Source organism: Enhydra lutris, unplaced genomic scaffold (genome assembly GCF_002288905.1).
Source record: "Enhydra lutris kenyoni isolate GAN:26980312 unplaced genomic scaffold, ASM228890v2 scaffoldscaffold69, whole genome shotgun sequence".
Classification (NCBI taxonomy): Eukaryota; Metazoa; Chordata; class Mammalia; order Carnivora; family Mustelidae; genus Enhydra; species Enhydra lutris.
In genome coordinates, this window is record NW_019154153.1 from 5,348,527 (window position 1) to 5,370,494 (window position 21,968).

Consider the following 21,968-nt stretch of genomic DNA (forward strand, 5'->3'; position numbering starts at 1 on the left):
GAGCTTAGGATAGGAGGTAGTAATGTCATAAGGAAGAACGATGGACTCAGCACATAGACTTAGTGATAAAGCACACAAGAACTTTTTTGTAAGCTTTTAGATTTATTGGTTGATTGATGAAGATTTGAACAATAAGTCAGCTCAATTCAGACATACATAGAGGTCTGCACCAATAACAAGTGAACCCACATTCTTCCTGAAGAATATATCCAAAATGACCATGGATGAGTTGACAAAACAAATCTCCACAAATTTCAAAGATGTCTATCTTTAAAGATCTTTGAAATCCTACAGATTGAAGTCTATGACTATTTCAGTCTTACGCTCAGAATAAGAAAAAACTCCTTTAGTTAAAAAAATTATAAACAAGAAAAATAGAAATTTCACTGACTCCTATTAACCAGAAAGCCAGTATTTGGTACCGATATAATTAACTTCACCCTTAATGCTATTGTTGAAAGTATCTGGAAGTATCTCTCCTCCCTGGTCCCACATCCTGAGTAGATCAAGCATTTTCACCCTTGGCTCATTTTCAATGAAGACTATAATGAAATCTTTATTTGAAAACGTGACTAAAAGACCAGACTAAAACTCACAGCATTATTGAGCCTACAGAAGTTTGTGATGAATTTGATGAAGAGTGTTAGGTTAAGGTTAAGAATGTAGGATTGCATGGGCAACTGGGTAGAAGGTATTGCCTGAGATGAGAAAGACTTGAGGAGGAGTGAGCAGTCTTAGGAGGTAAAAAAATGGAAGATTCCCTGTGGACAAAGTTAGCCTGTGATGCTCACTGGGGATCTAACTGAAGATGCTGGGTAGGTACCTGGGAAAATGAAGGAGTAGACTGGAAACTTGCAGACTGGAGATAAAAGTATCTATACACAGGGTAGGATCACGTAGGAGACTGCACGGTTAGGTGAAAAGAGCTTAGGGCAGAATCCTGGGATACTCCAACTCGCCCAGTGTTGATGGCATTGTCCACTCACTAAACATGTGTGCATTCCCCACATTTCCCATTACTTTTGCAGTAAAATAGGGCTATGTCAGTAGCTCTGGATAATGCACAGCAGAAGCATCTAAGAACTGGTTCAAGACCTTCAATTATTCTTCTCTCCTGTCTCAGGACTCATGAATCTATGTGTTTAAATTGATATGTCTGTCAACCCTAATTCCTGAGTAACTATGTGGAGCAAAGGCCCTTTCTGATCCATGTCAGACAAGTTACACGAGAGAGAAACTTTCATGCGGTAAGGCACGGGAAACTTCAGGGTTAATTTGTTACCTCAGCATAACTTGGTCCATCTTTTTTTTTTTTTTTAAGATTTTATTTATTTATTTGACAGAGAGAGACACAGTGAGAGAGGGCACACAAGCAGGGGGAGTGGGAGAGGGTAAAGCAGGTTTCCCGCTGAGCAGGGAGCCCGATGTTGGGCTCTATCCCAGGACCTCAGATCATAACCTGAGCCGGAGGCAGATGCTTAATGACTGAGCCACCCAGGCGCCCCATAATTTGGCCCATCCTAACTAATTCAGAATTCCATCACATGCTATACCGCAACAAAGAACCATTTTTCATTTTTTACAAAAGGGCATATGTGATGTGATAGGCTGTCAACAAAAGTCTATCAGTGGTATTTCTAGCTTCTATCTAAACAAAGTTTAAACCAACTCCCTGTTCATTTTATTTTATTTTTAAGATTTTATTTATTTATTTGACAGACAGAGATCACAAGTAGGCAAAGAGGCAGGCAGAGAGAGACGAGGAAGCAGGCTCCCTGCTGAGCAGAGAGCCTGATGTGGGGCTCCATGTGGGGCTCTATCCCAGGACCCTGGGATCATGACCTGAGCCGAAGGCAGAGGCTTTAACCCACTGAGCCACCAAGGTGCCCCTTCCTGTTCATTTTAGAAGCTGAAGAGAAATCCCAGAACTGTTGACTGGATAATGCAAGATTATGTCCATTCTTTCAAAGATCCTCATTTCTCAACTTTATTTTTTTATTCTTAAAGTTAATGAAAACACTCTTTCTATACATATTTCTTGCATAATTCTTTAAGTTAATAATTTATAATTTTATAATTATAATTTTCTAAATTTCTTTATAATTTTCTTTATAATTTTATAAATTTTCTAAATTTTTTTATAATTTTCTAAATTTCTCCTAAATTAATACTCTCCCATTTTATCAGATAATTTTTTTTAGATATTGGTTAATTTGAGAAATTGATTATAACAAATATTCCTCATTCATGCATTTAACAAATTTTAATTGAGTCCCTACTGTGTTTTAAGCATTTTGATAGGAGCCAGGGACATAATGAAACAAAGCCAGCACTCACTTTCATAGTTACAGTTTTGATGCCACCTGGAACATACTTACCTGGGGTCAAACTCAGTTTTGAGACCTTGAGAGATGGGAAATTACTTAACTTCTCTTTGCCTTATTTTCTTCAACTATAAAATAAAAACAGGGATGCCTGAGTGGCTTAGTTGGTTAAGCATTTGCCTTTGGCTCAGGTCATGATCTCAGGGTCTTGGGATGGAGCCCTGTCTGGGCTCCCTGCTCAGTGGGGAGCCTGCTTCTCCCTCTCCCTCTCCCTCTCCCCACGGCTCATGCTCTGTCTCTTCCTGTCTCAAATAAATAAATAAAACCTTAAAAAATAGATTAAATTAATAATTCATACCTTGCAGATTACTATGTTAAATGAGACAAAGTGGAAGTCTGGTTTTAGTTAAGCTTTAGAAATGTACTCAGACTCCCTTAAAGAGAAAGAGGTTTAATTATAAAAACAGAAACCACAAAATATGTTATTATGGCAGCTGGAGGGACAAGGGACCGGGTAGTCTCTGCATTACACACTTGTGTCTGCTTCTGTCTGTGTGTTTACTGATTTCTTCCATTACCTTGCTTGTTCTTACTCCCTACTCTGTAAATCTGTTCTCAAGCTTAAATTATTCGTGGTTTCAGTCTCTTCATAGCTTCAGGCTATATGCTCCTTATTGCTCTGAACTTAGTTTCTCTTGATGCTTTTTCTCTTTAGCCTTCACATATAACTAAATAATTAATTTCCCTTTTCTAGTTCAAACTTCCAGGACAATCTGTTGGACTGATTCATTCATTCAGGCATGCAGATTTATATGAACTATCTACTATGTGTAGGCAGTGTACTCCCATGATAATTTGGGCCTCCTTTTAGAACCTTCTGAATTATCCTTCCACCATCATTCTGAAAATGTCTGTTTCCCTGGAAGCTTGCTAGAGATGCTGAATTTGGCCTCTACTCCTGGTCTACTAAATCAGAATCATTTTAACTAAATCCCCAAGCGATTTGTACGAGTGTTCAAGTTGGAGGAGCACTGTCTTAAGCTTCTAGTTCTCAAAGCTGACAGTACATTGGAAAGAGATTGGAAAGAGCTGGGGACTAAAAAAAAAAAAAAAAAGAAAAAAAAATTACGATGTCTGGATCTCTTCTGCAGAGGTTCAGATTTAATTTTTCTGGGGTGTGGCCTGGCATTCAAAAAGTCCTAGATGGCTCCAGTGTATGGGTAGGTTTGAGAATCACTGAACCAGTCCTGTGTCTCCATGGACAATTACCTAGAGTAATTGCTTCATTTCTCTCTAGGCCAGATTCTTCCTATCTTAAGTGAGGATACCCTGTTTACCTCGGACTTGTTCTGAGGGCCAAATGTGATCACACGTGTGAAACTGTTTTGAAATGTGTGCCTAGAAATCCCATGCATCACTTGACTTCTCTAAACCCATCTTCGCATATATAATTGGGGGGAGATGCATTATCAAATAGGGGAATTTAAGTAAAAATGAATGGAAAACAATGTAAAGGTTAACATTATGAAGCTCTATCATTGTAAAGCTAGCACGAGTAAGCTTTGTTACCATTTCACTTACCAGTAACCGAGAGGTTAAGTAACTCCCAAGGCCCCGAGAGCTGTTAAAAAAACATTATTCGCCAGATGCTCTTTAAAAAAGGGCGGGTGGGGGGGGGAGACTTCACTTAAGTCCACTGCAACTGGGATTAAGGCTATTGCAAGGGGAGGAGAGACTGAATTCAACTCCAAATACAGCGGAGACCAGTGGAGGTTTACAGCCAGGGGGCGGAGTGAGGGAGGGCACGGAGACTCCGAGGAAGTCGGTTAGACCAGGAGAGGGGGAAGAGGAACTTGAAACCAAGGACGGAGGAAGGGGAGTCCCTTTAAGAACCACGGGTGGAGGAAGAGGAACTTGATCACATACGATGGGCGAGAAGATTCTCGGTTAATTAGTTCCGCAGGGGTCTTCGGTGAAACCCGGCTCAGCAGGCCGAGGACGAGGCCTAGTCTAGAAACGCGCTCAAAACAAATCTGAGCAAAGTTTGCAGCACGAGTGTGTCTGCTGAGGCGCGCGCGGGGACCCAAACCGGACGGGTCCAAGTCCCCAGGCCTTGCTGACCCCACACCCCCCGTGTTAGGGGCTAACAGTAAAACCCCACTGCGCCAGCCACATTGGACCCAATGTGGCTGGCGCAGTGCAGCCCTGAGGTAGGACTACGAGCTGCGTTACAGCTTCAAACGAAATCAACCCCAAAACCGTGAGCTGATTCCCTTATCCCCCCCGGAGCCTCCCGGTTCCAAACTTGCCCGGGCAAGAATCGCCTCCACTGCGGACTCCGGGGCGGGTCCCGCACGCACCTGCCGCGCGCCAATCACAGGCCTGCGCGCAGGGGCGCAAGCGCTACGGCCCTGGGCGGGGCCTCATCGCTCACCAATCTCCACCAGCCTGCGGGCCTCGAGTCCCCCTGAGTGGCCCCGCGGGGATGACGTTGATGGCCGTCTCGGCCTATGGCAGCGGAGCCGGCCGGCCGGCGGGGCTTGGCGGAAGTGGTGTGGGCGAGGTGTCCCGCAGTGCGGAGAAGCGGCGCGCGGGAGGGTATTGGGCCCGCGAGCCGAGCTGCAGCCACTACTTTCCGTCCCTCTGGGCGGCAGGAAGATGACGCGCTTCGCTCTGACCGTGGTCCGGCAGTGAGTATTGCAGGGTGCCGCCTCGCCTTCTGGTCAGTGAGTTCTGGACAGGTTGACCAGACCGTTGCCCCTCCCCCTTGCTGTCCCCTCGTGGGGCGGGCTTGGACCCGGCTGTCTCGGAGATGTCTTCGCCAGGGCCGTCTCCCGCGGACACCCCCTTCCCCCGAGCACCGCCGAGCGAGGAAGGCGGGTCCTAAGTAGCCCGAGTCCCGCACTGCCGATGAGCGCACTGAGGTCCGGAGGCTCGCAGCCCCTCGGCGGAGTTAAAACTGAAGGAGGACAGCCCTGTCCCCGCACTTCCCCGGGCGCCGCTTTTTGCTGCGCGGCGGAGTCTGCGGGACGGCTCGCCCAAGGCAGATGTGTTTGTGCCGGCCGCCTCCCGCTGTCCTCTCTCTGCCCGTCTGCTGTCCCGCCTCGCTCGCCCGGGCAGCCGCAGGCACAGATCCGAGATTTACTTCCTCCCCCCGGAGATGACATTGCTGGCAGAGGAAGGGGGCCTCCGCCCTCGTCTCAGCCGACCGCACCGTCCCGAACACATATTTTTATCGTAGCATTACATGGTGGAGCGAAAGGCAGATATGTCTTTAAGTCTGTTATCTTTTTTCTTTCTGAACGCGGTTTGGCCGAGTGTTGATGGGAGTGCAGCCCAGGGTGGTTGAGAGCACAGATTTTGCAAGCGAGATAGACGTGGGTTAGAATCCGGGCTCTGGCTAGGAGGAACCTTGTAACCAGGGCTTCCGTGAACAGCCTCAATCTCCGGATGCATTCAGTGGGGTAATGATAATAATACCGACCTCACTGGGCTAGTGTAAGAACTAGAGGCAAAGGCGAAGTGTATAGCTCAATGGAGAGGAAGAAATAAATATATCTCAAGAATTAGATAACTTCTAATTCTCTAACACATCTCTAATAAAAATGTAGTTAATCCTCCATATTTATGTGTAGTTCTATCAGACCAGCATCTTGTACACTGCGTTCCAGTGTACTGGGCTATACAGATAAATAAGATACCATTTTTTTACCTTCTGGAGCTCAGAAGAATACTAATAGGACTTAACCTGGTCAAGCTGACTTTAACTGCTATCTTTTTTTTTTTTTTTTAAGATTTTATTTATTTATTTGACAGACAGAGATCACAACTAGGCAGAGAGGCAGGCAGAGAGAGAGGAAGGGAAGCAGGCTCCCCGCTGAACAGAGAGCCCAATGCGGGGCTCGATCCCAGGACCCTGGGATCATGACCTGAGCTGAAGGCAGAGGCTTTAACCCACTGAGCCACCCAGGTGCCCCTTTAACTGCTATCTTTTTTTTTTTTTTTTTGGCCCTGTTCTTCCTTTATAGGAGGATAATCTTGGAAGTCCGCAGAATTTTCCCTTTAGGACTCACAGGATTTTGATGACTAAACCAGAAATTCTCTCTGTCTCTTCTTTCCCCACCCTTCCATTTTATAGAATGCTTTATGACCATTTTATGACCTACTTAACACCATATAGCTTATTGGTAGCAGAGCAGGAAATAGAGCCCTCATTTTCTAGTGTTACTGCACTTTTTGGATGTCTTGACTCAGGCAGCACCATGCCTGACATGTAAGTGAAGCTCAGAAGTTGTAGGAAATCTGGATTACACCATCCCTTGAAAAGTAAGGTGATGTCTAATTAGATTCTTGTTGGGCAGTACTTATATGAATCTGGATTTTGTCTCTTCCTGTTCTTAAAAGGGCCTTGGTTTTAAAAATTGATTCCTTAAAGATATCCTATGAAGAAACAGGGGCGCCTTGGTGGCTCAGTGGGTTAAGCCGCTGCCTTCGGCTCGGGTCATGATCTCAGGGTCCTGGGATCGAGTCCCGCGTCGGGCTCTCTGCTCAGCGGGGAGCCTGCTTCTTCCTCTCTCTCTGCCTGCCTCTCTGCCTACTTGTGATCTCTCTCTGTCAAATAAACAAATAAAATCTTTAAAAAAAAAAAAAGATATCCTATGAAGAATCAATTCAGAAGTGAGTCTTTATAAATTACTATGTGCCAGGCACCATTGTAATTAAGTTCTGACAACAATCCAGTGAGGTAAGAACTGCTTAGTTAGCAGGTGAGGGAACAGATGCTGAGGGCCTGTAACTTGTTACCTGGCTAGATGGGGGGCTGGGATTTGAACCAAAGGAGCATGACTCTGCAGCCCAGTCTCTCAACCATTGTACTCTTCTGCCTCCTGTTTTATTGAGTTAAAACCTAGTATTTGTAGATTGCTGGAGGGGCACCTGGGTGGCTCAGTGGGTTAAAGCCTCTGCCTTCGGCTCCGGTCATGATCCCGGGGTCCTGGGATCGAGCCTCGCATCGGGCTCTCTGCTCAGCGAGGAGCCTGCTTCCCCATCTCTCTCTGCCTACTTGTGATCTCTGTCAAATTAAAAAAAAAAAAAAAATATATATATATATATATATAGATAGATAGATATAGATATAGATATAGATAGATAGATAGATAGATTGCTGGAATATCACCAGCCATTTTCATGACTACTTTTTATTTCTGCTAATATAATTGTGAAAAGTGATATGAATAGTTTGCTTTGTTCTGTTTTATTTGTGGGAAGTAGAATAAAAAGTTTTGAAATAATTGGTAGGGTTATGGTTAACTCTGTTTGGATCATTCCTCTTTTCCCTTCTGAGTCCTCCAAACTAAGAATTGAAGATTCTTTCAGGGAAAGAAACGATTTCAAACTTGGCTAATAATAGTCACCATAGTTAAATACGATGACTCTTATTGGAATCCAGAAGATTGGGTCATTTAGCATAATATTGGGAATAGCACTAACCTTTTCCATGACCTGATTCTGTATAACTAAGATAGTCAAGTGCTTTGAAACTGATGGCATGATCAGTATTTTTTAAGAGATGGTTAATTTTATTGAGCAGTATCTTCAGATAATGCAAGAAGACTTTTGAAATGCAATCTTTTTAAGTTCAACCAAATCCTTCATGAATGTTGTACTGTTACTACATATGTGTTTTTCTTCATTATACTTATGGGTATGTATCATTTTTGGAATAGAATATCCAACATTCCAAACTTGAAGTCTTTTAATATTATTAAACTGTAGCCTCTTATGATCTTGTAGCACAGCATTGTTGAAAACCCCAAAATATGTAGGTTGGCATTTCCATCACCTATACAACCCATTGAAAGGCCGCAGTTCCCTTGAAATATTATTTGTGTGTGTTTGCAATTAGTTGCCTACAAAGTCATCCCATTTCACTTCCATTTTTATTTTTTTATTTACTTTTTTTTTTTTTAACATTTTATTTATTTATTTGACAGACAGAGATCACAAGTAGGCAGAGAGAGAGAGAGGAAGCAGCTCCCTGCTGAGCAGAGAGCCCGATGCGGGGCTCGATCCCAGGACTCCGAGACCATGACCTGAGCCGAAGGCAGAGGCTTTAACCCACTGAGCCACCCAGGCGCCCCAATTTACCTTTTTTTTTTTTTTTAATTTTATTTAGAGAGAGAGAGAGAGAGAGAAAGCGTGCACAAGCAGGGGGAGAGGCAAGCAGAGGCAGAGGGAGAAGTAGGCTCTCTGCTGATCAAGGAGCCTGATGCGGGGCTCCAACCCAGGATGCTGGGATCATGACTTGAGCCAAAGGCAGCCACTCAACTGACTGAGCCACCCAGGTGTCCCTTCACTTCCATTTTTAGCTGGCTCTTAAAACTTAAACAAATTTTTTACAAACTAAATTAAATTTACTTTTTTTTTAAGATTTTATTTATTTATTTGACAGAGATCACAAGTAGGCAGAGCAGCAGGCAGAGACAGAGGGGAAAGCAGGCTCCCCGCTGAGCAGAGAGCCCGATGCAGGACTCGATCCCAGGACCCTGGGATCATGACCTGAGCCTAAGGCAGAGTCTTTAACCCACTGAGCCACTCAGGCACCCCAATTAAATTTACTTTTATTGACTTAAAGGTGATTAGTAAAGTTATTGATAGCAAAACTGTTTCTTTCTTTCTTTCTTTCTTTCTTTTTTTTGTTTTTTACGCTACCTCTACTGGCAGTTACTTTTTGTTGAATGCCAATAATTGTTCTGGTCGTTAATAAAGCAAGTATAGTAAATGCTAGGTCATCTGTAAACTTTTATAAACATCTTTGTGATTGTTTTGTTACTGTGGTATTTGTTTTCTGAAAATACAGTTGATCAATTGGGAGACCGTTTACAACTAGGACTAACTTCTTTATAAACAAAAACATATCATGAGTTGGGTATGTTACATTTTTTCCCCCACAACCTATCTAGTGAGAGTCTCTGTGTTATTAGCCCTTAAAATCTTCTATATTTTTGAATGAATTATTTGATAGAGAGGAATTAGGATAAAGCTTTATTCATGATTAAATATCAGGTGAGGCTTTGCATTTCCATGTATGCTAAAGCATACCTATTTTGAAAACATGTCCCCAACTCTACTAATTTCTTAAGATTTATCTCCGTCTTGTGGCAAACAGTAGTTGTTGATTGAATTTGAATTCTTTACAGGGATATGAATGGGAAATTAAGTTTTAGAAATGACTCCTAAAGAAATCCCATAGCCTATAAACCAGAGCTAACAAAATACAATACCTTTCGAAGTGAAGAACTGTGTAATAACCTACAAAATGAATGATGCATATTTGGAGGGCCTATAAATGGCTGGTCATAAGACTCAACTTCTTGGCATGAGCATTTGGATTCTTCCAGAGTCGGGTGTTCTGCTTTGGAAATGGATCACACCGCAGGTTTTGAAAATGAGTAGTGTTATTCCTGACTCCTTCAAAATATATCCCTCTGACCTTTTGGCTTCCTCTACTTTCTCTACTGCTATCACAAGCCAAACTTTGGCTAAGGGAAGTAGATTAATAGTAAAACTATTTTAGCTACCTACTTTTCTTTCCTACTCCCAAAACAGACTTTTAAACATTTGCCTTAAGGATTTATATAAACCTCTTGATAAAGCTGATAAAAGCTGTAAAACTAAATATTTATGAAAGTTTGGGGGGAAAATTCTATTTCTAGGTTTCCCACTCTGTAATATTTATGAAGGGATTTCAAAGCAAAAAATGCCCAGCAGAACGCCAGCAATTGTTAATAATATAATCATGTTGGCGGTGGTCCCTATTGACTTATTGACTTATAGCTAAATAAAATCCTTCATTATATCATTACTGTCGTTTTCTCCCTTTGTCAAAAATAGTTAGATGGTGTGGCAGTACCATTAGAAAACCGTCAGAGTACTGGTATTACATTTTTATATTTTTATATAAATAAAATTATATATATAATTATATATAATATAATATAATATAATAAAAATTATATATAAAAAATTTTATATTTTATATATTTATGTTATAGTATAACATTTTGATAATAGAATCTTTTATATTGGGGCACCTGGGTGGCTCAGTGGGTTAAGCCTCTGCCTTCGGTTCAGGTCATGATCCCAGGGCCCTGGGATCAAGTCCTGCATCGGGCTCTCTGCTCGGCGGGGAGCCTGCTTTCTCCTCTCTCTCTGCCTGCCTCGCTGCCTACTTGTTTGTCAAATAGATAAATAAAATCTTTAAAAAAAAAGAAAATCTTTTATGTTATTCTGCATCTTACCAAATCAGCTATTGAGTTTAAACTAAAATTGTGAGCTGTCTTTTTAGCAAGCATACAAAAAGTTCTGATCTGTTGAATTTGTATTCGTAACAGCCTGCACTGGCAAAATTATTACATTTCTGGCGCCTGGGTGGCTCAGTTGTTAAGTGTCTACCTCCGGCACAGGTCACGATCCCAGGGTCCTGGGATCGAGCCCTGCATCAGGCTCGTCGGAGGGAAGCCTGCTTCTCCCTCTCCCACACCCTCTGCTTGTGTTTCCTCTCTCTCTGTCTCTCTCTCTGTCAAATAAATAAATAAATAAAATCTTTAAAAAATTATTAAATTTCTCCTCATCCTTGATTTTAAATTTATAAAATGAGCAGGAGAGCATAAAGTAGGCAATAAAGTAGGCAGAAGCTTTTGAGGTTCCTGTATAAAAGTAAACATGGTATAGGGAAGGTTCTTTGAATTTTGCTGGAAATTGAATTGGCTACAAAGCTACTGTCTAAAGAGGACATTACTTGTATTTAACAGCAGTTTTTTATTCTTGATCTCAGCAAGATTATGAGGCTGAGACAGGAAGTGCACCCAATGTTTGGGAACCATTTTCTGTATTAGAAATGACAATTTCTTCATCCTCACCCTGGATGCTTTATCTATCTGAATGGTAGAGATTAATGTCCTCTTTCACATCTATTTTGTATGATTCTGAATAAATTTTAGAGTATAAGACATTAATATTAACTACAACAGTGATAATAATGGCAAATCAGTGCTAAGTAGTTCTGAGAAAATGAATTTATTTGTTATACATCTTTTTTAAAGGATGTTATTTATGTGAGAGAGAGAGATAGCAAGAGAGAGCATGAGCAGGGGTGGGGGAGAGGGAGAAGCAAGCTCCCCGCTAAGCAGAGAGCCCAACATGGGGCTCTATGCCAGGGCCTGGAGATCATGACCTGAATCCAAGGCAGACGCTTAACCAACTGAGCCACCCAGGTACCCCTGTCGTATATTTTTTTAAAGCTACATCCACATATTTAGAAATCAAAACAATTTTCCCTGGTCTTAACCTCTTCTCCTCTCATCCCTTCAATGATCATATTTATTAGTTTCTTATGTATTCTTCCAGTGTTTTCTTTGTTTTATTTTGTGCAGGTCCAAATGTTTATTCTTATTTCCCACCTTTCTAAAAAGGTAACATTTTTTAATATTATCCTGCACCTTGATTTTTCCCTTTATTATATTTTGGAGATTTTTCCATGTCTTTACATAAATCACTCTCTTTTTAGGGGACACAGTTACGTAGTATTCCATTGTGTAGCTACACCACCATCTATTTGTTAATGCGACCAGTTCCCTATTAATGGACATTTAGGTTATTTAGCATCTTTTGCTATTAGAAAGAAAATCGTGACTGGCAATTGTTTTAAATATGGATGAATGCAGATATTCCCAGTTATGGGGTTGCTGGGTCAAAGGGCAAACAGATTTGTTATTTGGGTAGGTATTTCCATGGCCCTCCATTGGCTCAGTGCACACACTGAGGTTCTATTATTTCCCAGGGTTTTCTCCAGGTAATGGGCATGTTAAGGTGAGGCAACCTCTGGCTGTGCCTTTAAGGAGCTGGAGCCAGGTAGACACACAACTGAAAAAGTGAATTAGCATACAGGTGGTAACTTATAATAGTGGTGCTGGGTAAAATGGAAGCGTAACATTGTGGGCATTAAATGGGATAGGTAGGTGGGGAAATGCGCTGGGAAGGAAAGACTCCCACAGAGAGCTGGCTCTCTGTGTTGGGTCTTGAAGAACGAGAACGGATTTGCCGGGTTCAGCAGTCTATGTTTTAATAAGCCCTCCAGGGGATTTTGATAACACGCTCCAGTTTGAGGACCACTGCTATAAGCAGAGGTTGGCCAACAACTATTTCTGTAAACAAGGGACAGGGTTCCAGGCCGAGGCCTGGGTTTGTGATTCTGACTCTCAGGTCTGATGGAGTTCCTCTCTGGATCTGGGTAAATCAATCCCGTGTGAGTGCTTTTGTTTTGTTTTTTTAACTAGTGCTTTATTTAAAACAGAGCAAGGGGGATATGCCTTCACAGTAATCAGGGAAATACAAATTCGGATCAAACTGAGATAAACTGTTCTAGTGCCAGATTCGCACAAATGGGAAACTCTGACCTTGCAAAATGTTGGAGAGGATGTGGAACGCTGCTGGGGCATGTAAATTGCTATGACCACTGCAGTAACATCTAATAAAGTCGAATGTTTGCATACTCTGTGGCTCAGCAAGTCTAGTGCTAGGCCTCTATCACTAGGTGTGGGTTAGCAAACTTTTATTTAAAGGGAAGGAAGTTGTTTAGGCTTTACAAGCTGTGCACTCTCAATTCCACCAGTATAGTGTGAAAGAAGTCATAAACAACATACGAACACATGTGTGACTGTATTCCAATAAAACTGCTTATAAAAATAGTCATTTGTCATTCCTCGAGTGTTTCTCAAACATGAATGTGCATCGGAATCACCAGGTGGGTTTATTAAAACACAGATTAACTGGACCCCAACCCCTGAGTTTCTGATTCAGGGGTCTGGGGTGGGGCTGAGAATTTGCATTTCCAAAGCCCTCCTGCAGTGTCAGTGATGCTGATCCAGAGGCCACACCTTGAGAACCACTGCCCTAGAGAATTTGAGGCACTCTCTACAAGGATATTCATAGCAGCTTAGCTCTAAACTGGAAACAATGTAGATATCAAGAATAGAACATATAAATACATTGTGGTAAACTCTTAAGCACGTTATACAATCATGAGAAGGTAAGTAGCTGCCCTCAGCAACACTGATGCATCTCACAAACTATGTTAAAGAACAGAAGCAACACAGAAGCAATTCATTATAAGGTTCAAGGACAGGGGAACTAATCTGTGCCATACATGGGTGGGAAAGCCATGGAGAAAGGGGAAGCAAGTGGGCATCTAAATGTCCACGTTGTGGATCCCCTGGGGGTGGGATGACATTGTGATCAGAAAGAGACAAGGTCTAGGAGGCTGGTGGTGATCTGTTACCTTGGCTGGGGTCACCTGAATGTTGGCTTTATGGTATGTTATTTGTTTCTATGGTTTATTTCACAATTTTTACAGGATTTAAAATGCACTAAGTTGACTCTGATTTCTGGGTAGCTCTGTCCAACCAAGAACGACCTATAAATAGAACTATTGAGTGCTTACTAAAAGCTGAGCGGTTTTGAAACCCTTTATCTGCAATACACTTTGCCTGGCCTGTATTCATTCAGTTACCCAAAGAGTCCTATTTAAAGATTTATTTATTTTTAGAGAGAGACATAGAGCGTGCACACAGGTGAGAAGGGCAGTGAGGGGCAGAGGGAGAGAGAGGATCTCAAACAGACAACCCCCCCACTGAGTGCGCGCCTAGTGTGGGCTCGATCCCACAGCCCTGAGGTCATGATTGGAGATGAAATCAAGAGCCAGACACTTCACCGACAGAGCCACCCAGGTGCCCCAAGAGTCTTGTTTCAATAGGGCTATTATTGTCCCCATTTTACAGACGAAGAACAGAGGCACCCAAGCCTAACCGAGCTACTAAGGATACAGCCAAAGCAGTTTTGTTCCTCAGCCGGCTGTGTGGCAGTGAAGTTTACTTTAAAGGATTTTCACCTCTCATTGACATAGAATCATATAAATCGTGGGCATTTGATACCAAATGAGGAAACAACTTGATCTGAAGAAACCCATTCACTATTTTAACCTACCATTTCCAATTCTGTGTCCAGTGTCCATACAGAACAAACCAGCTCCTTTCTCCCAGTCTGCCACCCGTCCTTTGTTTCTCCGTTACCAGTGCCTGGTGCTCTACTTAGCACATAGAAAGGCTTCAAAGAATTTTCCACTCAGTTCTTGATAGCTTTTCATGTATTTGATTGCTTTTGTTGGAATACCCTGCTGTCTCTGGTCTGGTCCAGGTAGCACATCCCCTCCACTTTCTTACCCCTCCAGCCTCAAATGATGGTTGTTTTGTGATAAAGTTCCCAGTCTATTCCCTCTTCTGGTAACCTCAGGATTGATTTAGTTTTGGCTTTTAAATTCTTCAAACCACAGTCCCCAAACCTCAGTTTTTCAGCGTGGTCTGCAAGATAGTTGTCAGCATTACGAGAAAGAACAGCTTGAGATCTAGGAGCTAGGAGAAGCCAGGACATCTGAAGGCCTGTGGACTTCTTTCCTACTGAATTCAGGTTCCCTGGCGCTTGCTTATTCAGTCCAGCAACACACGGACTCACAGTTTCCTCGTGCTTGTAAAAAGAATTTTAGTCAATGTATTTATTTTCACAAGATTATTTAATAAAAATTACATATGTATTTTAATAGAATTTTCTTCTTACAGTTTACTTACGATTAGATTCATGATCTATACATTTTAATTTGTGACAGTATGAAATTCTTGGCTCATCAACTAAATACATTAGACAATTGCAAATAGCAGTTTAGAACACATGTTTACAGGTTAGATTATAAAGTACGCTACAGGGGCACCTGGGTGGCTCAGTGGGTTAAGCCTCTGCCTTTGGCTCAGGTCATGATCTCAGGGTCCTGGGATTGAGCCCTGAATCAGGCTCTCTGCTCAGCAGGGAGCCTGCTTCCCCCCCTCTCTCTGCCTTTCTCAGCCTACTTGTGATCTCTCTCTCTCTGTCAAATAAATTAATAAAATCTTAAAAAAAAGAGTATGCTACAGAGTCATATGCTACCTTTGTGAATATCATTACATTGATGGTTTACATCATTTCGTTGATTTTTTTTTTCTCATTTCAAAAATAACCTAATTTGGTAATAAAAGTTTTTTCCCCCCACCCTCTCTATTTTAGTGGTGAAACAAGATTTAACAAGGAGAAAATAATTCAAGGTTAGTATACTCTTAGCTTTTTCCTTTAGTGTTAATGTGATGTGTGAGTTAATCAGATTGGGTGGGGGAGGGTAGACCGGGGGCAGCTCTGTATTGTGAACAGCTTTAGAGAAAGTGTCATAAGCATGGAAATATGATCAGAGCAGATGGTCACCAAGAGGAATAAGTCTCTTAAGTGAACTGAATGTAAAGAACAGGATTCCAAGTTGTTTATAGGTAGCTTCAAGTGCCCAGTCAGCTGATTCAGGAGTTATGTTGAGTCTAGTAGTCTTAAAATATAACTTCTGTAACTTAAAATGATTTCATATTTGGAAACATGAAGGTTGCTGGCTGGTGTTAATGGTATTTTTCAGCTAAGATAGTTATATTATTTTTAGAATAACAAAGAAGAGGTTTTAAAAAGAGAATTCCTGGGACGCCTGGGTGGCTCAGTTGGTTAAGCGGCTGCCTTCAGCTCAGGTCATGATCCCAGCATCCTGGGATCGAGTCCCACATCGGGCTCCTTGCTCAGCGGGGAGCCTGCTTCTCCCTCTGCCTCTGCCGACCTCTCTGTCTGCCTGTGCTCATGCTCTCTCTCTCTCTAACAAATAAATAAATAAAATCTTTAAAAAAAAAAAAGAATTCCTATTCTCACGCGGGATTCTTACTTTATTCTGACAGATTCTTCCTCCCTTGTTCTGCTAATTTGGGTTCAGACCTTTTAATCTCCCTATGATCCAGCAAGGCTGGCTTTTAAAAAATATCTTGGGTAAACTCTCAGCCAGACAGGCTATTTCTGTGCTGTGATTATAAAAGCGTTTAGCTTTATTTTTTTGCTTAGGGACATCTGGAGTTTGCAGAACCTGATTTTCATACCCAGGGTGCCCCACTCCCTCTTCTGAAAACTAGTCTGATAATTAAATGAACCCTTTGTTTCCAGTGACATGTACCCCACCCAAATTAGCCTCTGTACTTCCTGTGCCTTATCACCCTGTCTTTTAGTACTGCTCACCTGTCTCATTTCATTAGACACCGACAGTGGGGCAGCAATACAAATTTTTGTGGTCTCAGCTGGTTTTGCTATTTGTTTTGTGTACATTCCCTACCTCTGTCAGTTAGATGTTTATTAGTTCTTTAAGTTAAAACATTCAAACCTGGGCACCTGGGTGGCTCAGTGGGTTAAAGCCTCTGCCTTCGGCTCAGGTCATGATCCCAGGTCCTGGGATCGAGCCCCGCATCGGGCTTCTGCTCAGCGGGGAGCCTGCTTCCCTCTCTCTCTGTCTGCCTCTCTGCCTACTTGTGATCTCTGTCTGTCAAATAAATAAAAAAATTAAAAAAAAAAACATTCAAACCTTATATATTTCCAAGTGCCATTTTTGTTGCATAACTACAGTGTTGATATGTAGTCATTTCATAGGTATTCAGCACCAGGTGTCTTAAATTCCCACTATGATTTCTTCAGTGCCCAATGAATTGTTTAGAACTGGTTTTTACATTTCTGGATGACTGGACTTTTTGTTTCTGCTTTTCATCTTTTATGACTGGCTTCCAGTTACATTTTGTATTCTGATAAGATGGCTTATTTGATGATCCTCTTTGCAATCTGTTAACATGCTCAGTGTTTATACATCTACCATTGTGTGCTTGAGAACAAGCTATGTTTTCTGATTATTGGGTTTGGAGTTATAGGTCAAATAATTAACCTCTGTTTTGTTGTTCAGATCTTCTTTGCTTTGCTAATTTTGTAAATTTACTGATTTGCCTGCATGACCGAAATACCAGTTTATGGGTGAGATGTGGGATTTGCCATGGTGATGGCCAGCTTATAGTTTAGTACCTGACATTCTGTCAATTTGTGCTTTATGTGTTCTGCTCTGATATAGTTGAGTATATTTTATTAGGCACATACACAAGTTTAAAAATTGTTCTGTCTTCCCAGTGAATTGGGTCATTGATTATTTATAATATCCTCCCGATCCTAAGACTTTCATCATAAAGTCTTGCATTTCTGAGTATAATATAGCTTCTCTGGCTATTTTGGGCTCGGAATTTGCCTGGTATGTGTTAATCTCTTGCTTTCCTTTCAACCTTTCTGGGTGCTGATGGCTTAAGCGTTACCTCATAAATACTACGGAGCTGATTTTGGTTCTGTCCCCCCACCCTTTCCCTACTGGCTTTGGAATGATAAACTATTTCCATTCTTTCAATGGTTACCTTTAAATTTTTACCATTCATATCTAATGAAGTATAGTATCAATTATCTCCTTTCCCCCCAAAATACAAGGAACTTATATGACTGTTGCTTAGTATCTTAGTCCTATCCTTTTTAAACCACAGGACATAAGCATTATTGTTTGCTTTGTTATTTAGACAATGTTTGTTTACATTTACAAATATATTCACCGGTTTCTCTCCTCCTCATTTCTTTTCCATCTCAGACCTTCATTCCTGAAGTGTCTTCTTTGAAAGGTCCCCTAGGCAGTTAGTTGCTGGTAAAGATAGTTTTAAGTGTTTTTATTCCAAACAATTCTATTTCTATTCTATTCAACCTTCTTTAGCCTAGATAATTTAGACTGACAGTTCTCTTAGAATTTGGAAGATACTGTTGTGCTGTTTCTTTGGCTTCCATTGCTCCTGTTAAGAAGTCTTCTCAGCCAAATCTTATTCCATGGTAGGTAATCAGTCTTTCTCTGCATCTACTTCTGAAATCTTTTGTTTGATTTTAGTATTCTATAGTTTCCCTTAATATATCTAGGATAGATTTTTTTTTTCTTTTAATTTATCCTGCTTGGTGTTTTCTTTATCTGTAGATTCATGTTTTCCATCATTTCTGGAAAATTCTCAGCCATTATCTCTTCATATTTTCTCTCTTCCATTTTCTTTCTTCTTTCTGGAGTGCCGGTCAGATGTATGTTAGGGAATATCATTCTGTCATTCATGTCTCTAATAGAAGTGAGATGTGTTTCATCTCCTTTATGCTGCATGTGGGGTAATACCTCAGCCCTGTCTTTGAGTTCAGTAAGCCTTTCTGTGACTGAATCTCCCTTTATTCCCTGAGGGATTATTTCCTTCCTCAGCAATTCATAATATTTTTCATTATTAAAAGATCCATCTGGTTCTTTTAGAAAGCTCCCTGGTTGTTTTTGATGGTTTCTTGTTAACTGCTAATTTTTGGGATTCCATCCTTATGTTTTATTTACAGTTTGGAGTCTGTATCTGCTGATTTTAATGTCTGAAGTATTAATTATTCTGAATCTGCTTTTTGTTGTTTCTGCTGACTTTCATTCACGATGGATAATTTTCTTGTATGTTAAGTTAATGACTGAACTATTATTTGCTCTTAGTAGGAAACTTGTTAGCCTTTATTCAGTCAGATTTGCTCTGAAGCGAATTTGCATTGGATTTTAATATATACTATTGACCTGACACTATACTAGCTTCCTTGTAGGATCTCTGGCTTCCAGGAATGCTGAGTTCAGTCCTCCCCACCTTGCTGTGCCACACAGTAGTCTCCCTCCCCCAGCTGCTCGCTTGCTTGTGCTGATATCCTGGCAACTCCATATTTTTAATGTTAATATTCAGATTTCAACTTAGGGTATTTTGGTTGCTTTGCATTTCCTCTTAGAGATTTTCCTGTGAGCAGCAAACACACACATACACAAACACAACCATTTAGTTCTTTTGCAATAGAAGGACCCTTTAGCCCTTCTCCTGAAAAGGAAGGTTCCAAAGTTGTTGTTGTTGTTAAGGAAAAGGAAGGAAGGAGGAAGGGAACAAGAGTGAGGGGCAATAATACAATATTGAGCATTTGGGCAGTGGAGGTAAAGAAGGGAAACTCTTTAGGTGAGGATCCTGCCTTTCAAATGCAGCACCTGGGTTGAGAACGTAAGATCAGAGCCAGGATTAATAAAATACAGCTAATGAGGGGATGGACAGACATGAGAGAGGGGAGCTGGAGACAAATGAATATTCTCATCATCATCTGATTACCTTTAGGCAGACATTCTTTTGGGAAACATTTGAATACCTAAGCCTTTATAGGATTATAGCTTAATTTTACTTCCTTTTTTGGTTCTCTGAAAAATTATATAGAAGGGTACCCAAGGAAATCTTTTAATAAAATGTAGATAAATTCCATTTATATTTTCTTACATGTGATTTGTTTGCATCGGTTATATTTACATTTGAGTGTTCTTATTCCTTCTCTGACTACCACAGGACAAGGAGTAGATGAGCCTCTTTCAGAAACTGGATTTAAACAAGCAGCTGCTGCTGGCATATTTCTTAATAATGTGAAGTTTACTCATGTTTTCTCCAGTGACCTCATGAGGACGAAGCAGGTAAGTTTAAAGTCAAGGTTGAGACTGATGAGTCAAGAGTCTCAACAATTATAACCTTAAAAACTGCTTCCAGAATCTGTAGGAAATTCAGTCACACGCAGATACCATCCCCAGTCCTCTCCTTCCCCACCAACAGAACTTCTTTCTTTTCATTTTACTTTTGTACTTTATTTTATTTTGGTAATCTTTAAATTAAAGTAGCTTGGGGAAAATGTCTAACAAAGTATCTTTACAAAGACAAAGAAGGTTTATGAGAGAGAGCCAGCAGAAATACCAGACAGGAGAATTTAACCCACAAAGACATCAAATATTGGAATCCAGACACAGTTAAAAAAGAAAACAACTATGTTACTGTAAAGAAATAAAAGACATGTTTGAAATATCTTTAGGGAACAGATTAGTACAGTTTACTATATAAATGACCCCAGAGAATTAAAAAGGAACCAAATATATTTCTAAAAACTCCATGGAGGGAATAATTCCCCATGAGGGAATAACAGGCTTGGAGTATAGTCTGCCTGCATATAAGCCACTAGTGAAACAGAACAAAATTTGTGAAACAGCTGTTTGCAGACATTGGACTTCAGACAGTGTGGGCCTGTGATCCCCAAATGAAGTGAAACAAATGAGGTGAGCCTTGGATTATCCTGGTCTTCCACCTGATGCAACTTTCTGATGCTGGTAGGAGAAGCCAGATAGAGCCAGTGGCCTCAGTGAGTTGAGAAGATAGCACTTGGGATTTGGGAAGATTAAATAACTAAAGATTGTGGATCAGAGTGTTGAAAGAGGGAGCTACACAGAGAAAGAACTCTAGAAATATGGATAGAGAACCCCTAAAATCCTTAGTGGACTAGAGTCTGCATGTGCATAGGTGAAATTGCATGAGGCCAGGTGTAAAACAACTATGGGAGAGAACGGTTGCTGGGGAGCCAGAAGCCAGACAATGTCAAGAACTCCCACAGGTTGGGAATCATTTGAGTTGCTACCATCCAGAGTGGAGAGATTTTTTTAAATATATCAAACTATGCAGTGGAAACTTCAGAAAAATCACACCTTAATAGTGAGGCTGATCTGTGCTCAGAGGAACACAATGAGGAAAGAAATAGAAGATATAGAAAGAACCAAATCACACCTTAACAGTGAGGCTGATCTGTGCTCAGAGGAACATAATGAGGAAAGAAATAAAGATACAAAAGAACCAAATTCACCTTCATGAGATCAAAATACAATATTCTGAAATGAAAATTTGACAGGTGGGGCGCCTGGGTGGCTCAGCGGGTTAAAGCCTCTGCCTTTGGCTCAGGTCATGATCCCAGGGTCCTGGGATTGAGCCCCACATCAGGCTCTCTGCTCAGCAGGGAGCCTGCTTCCCTTACTCTCTCTGCCTGCCTCTCTGCCTACCTGTGATCTCTGTCTGTCAAATAAATAAATAAAATCTTTGAAAAAAAAAAAAAGAAAAAAGAAAATTTGACAGGAGGGAATTACTAGCAGGTTAGACACTGTTGAAGAAGAGGTCAGTGAACATGAAGTCATAGAAATTTGAAATAGAGAAACAACATCCCCAAATTAAGAAACAAGACTAAAAATGGAAAAATGGGGACACCTGGGTGGCTCAGTTCGTTAAGTGTCTAACTCGTGATTTGGGTTCAGGTCATGATCCATGGGTTGTGGGATCGAGCCCCATGATTGAGAAGGGAGTCTGCTTGAGATTCTCTCCCTCTGCCCTTTCCCCCACTCGTGTGCACTTATGCTCGCTCGCTCTCCCCCCCCCACCCCGTTTCAAATAAATGAATAAATCTTTAAAGAAAAAATGAAGAGCCTCAATTGGGGGGCCTGAAGTAGACCCACACCTATATGGTCAGGGTGTTTTTGTTGTTGTGGGTTTTTTCTTTCTTTTTTTTTTTTAATTGGTTTGGGGTTTTTTGGTCAATGGGTCTTTTTTAGTCCTCTCATTATTATTTTTAAAGGAGTCTGGCTAAAGGTTTATCAGTTTTATTGATCTTTTCAAAGAATCAGCTCTTGGTTTCATTGACCTGTTTTATTCTTCTTTTAGTTTCTACTTCATTTATTTCCGCTGTTTATTATAATTTCCTTCCTTCTGCTAGTTTTAGGTTTTGTTCTTTTTCGAGCCCCTTTAG

The 21,968-nt window shown here is 41.1% G+C and overlaps 1 protein-coding gene across 2 annotated transcripts in view; it reads left to right on the plus strand.

The window, feature by feature from the left end:
- The first annotated feature begins 4,902 nt into the window (after positions 1-4,902).
- Positions 4,903-21,968, plus strand: part of LOC111159813 (TP53 induced glycolysis regulatory phosphatase) — a 29,896-nt gene continuing 12,830 nt past the window's right edge. Inside the window, exons 1-3 of one of the 2 annotated variants that reach the window (XM_022522434.1) lie at positions 4,903-5,014; positions 15,474-15,511; positions 19,709-19,830. In XM_022522434.1, coding sequence (XP_022378142.1) covers positions 4,983-5,014; positions 15,474-15,511; positions 19,709-19,830 — 192 coding nt within the window. In that variant the 5' untranslated portion in view covers positions 4,903-4,982. The remainder of the gene's footprint in view (positions 5,015-15,473; positions 15,512-19,708; positions 19,831-21,968) is intronic. The other variant, XM_022522435.1, reaches the window with a different exon arrangement.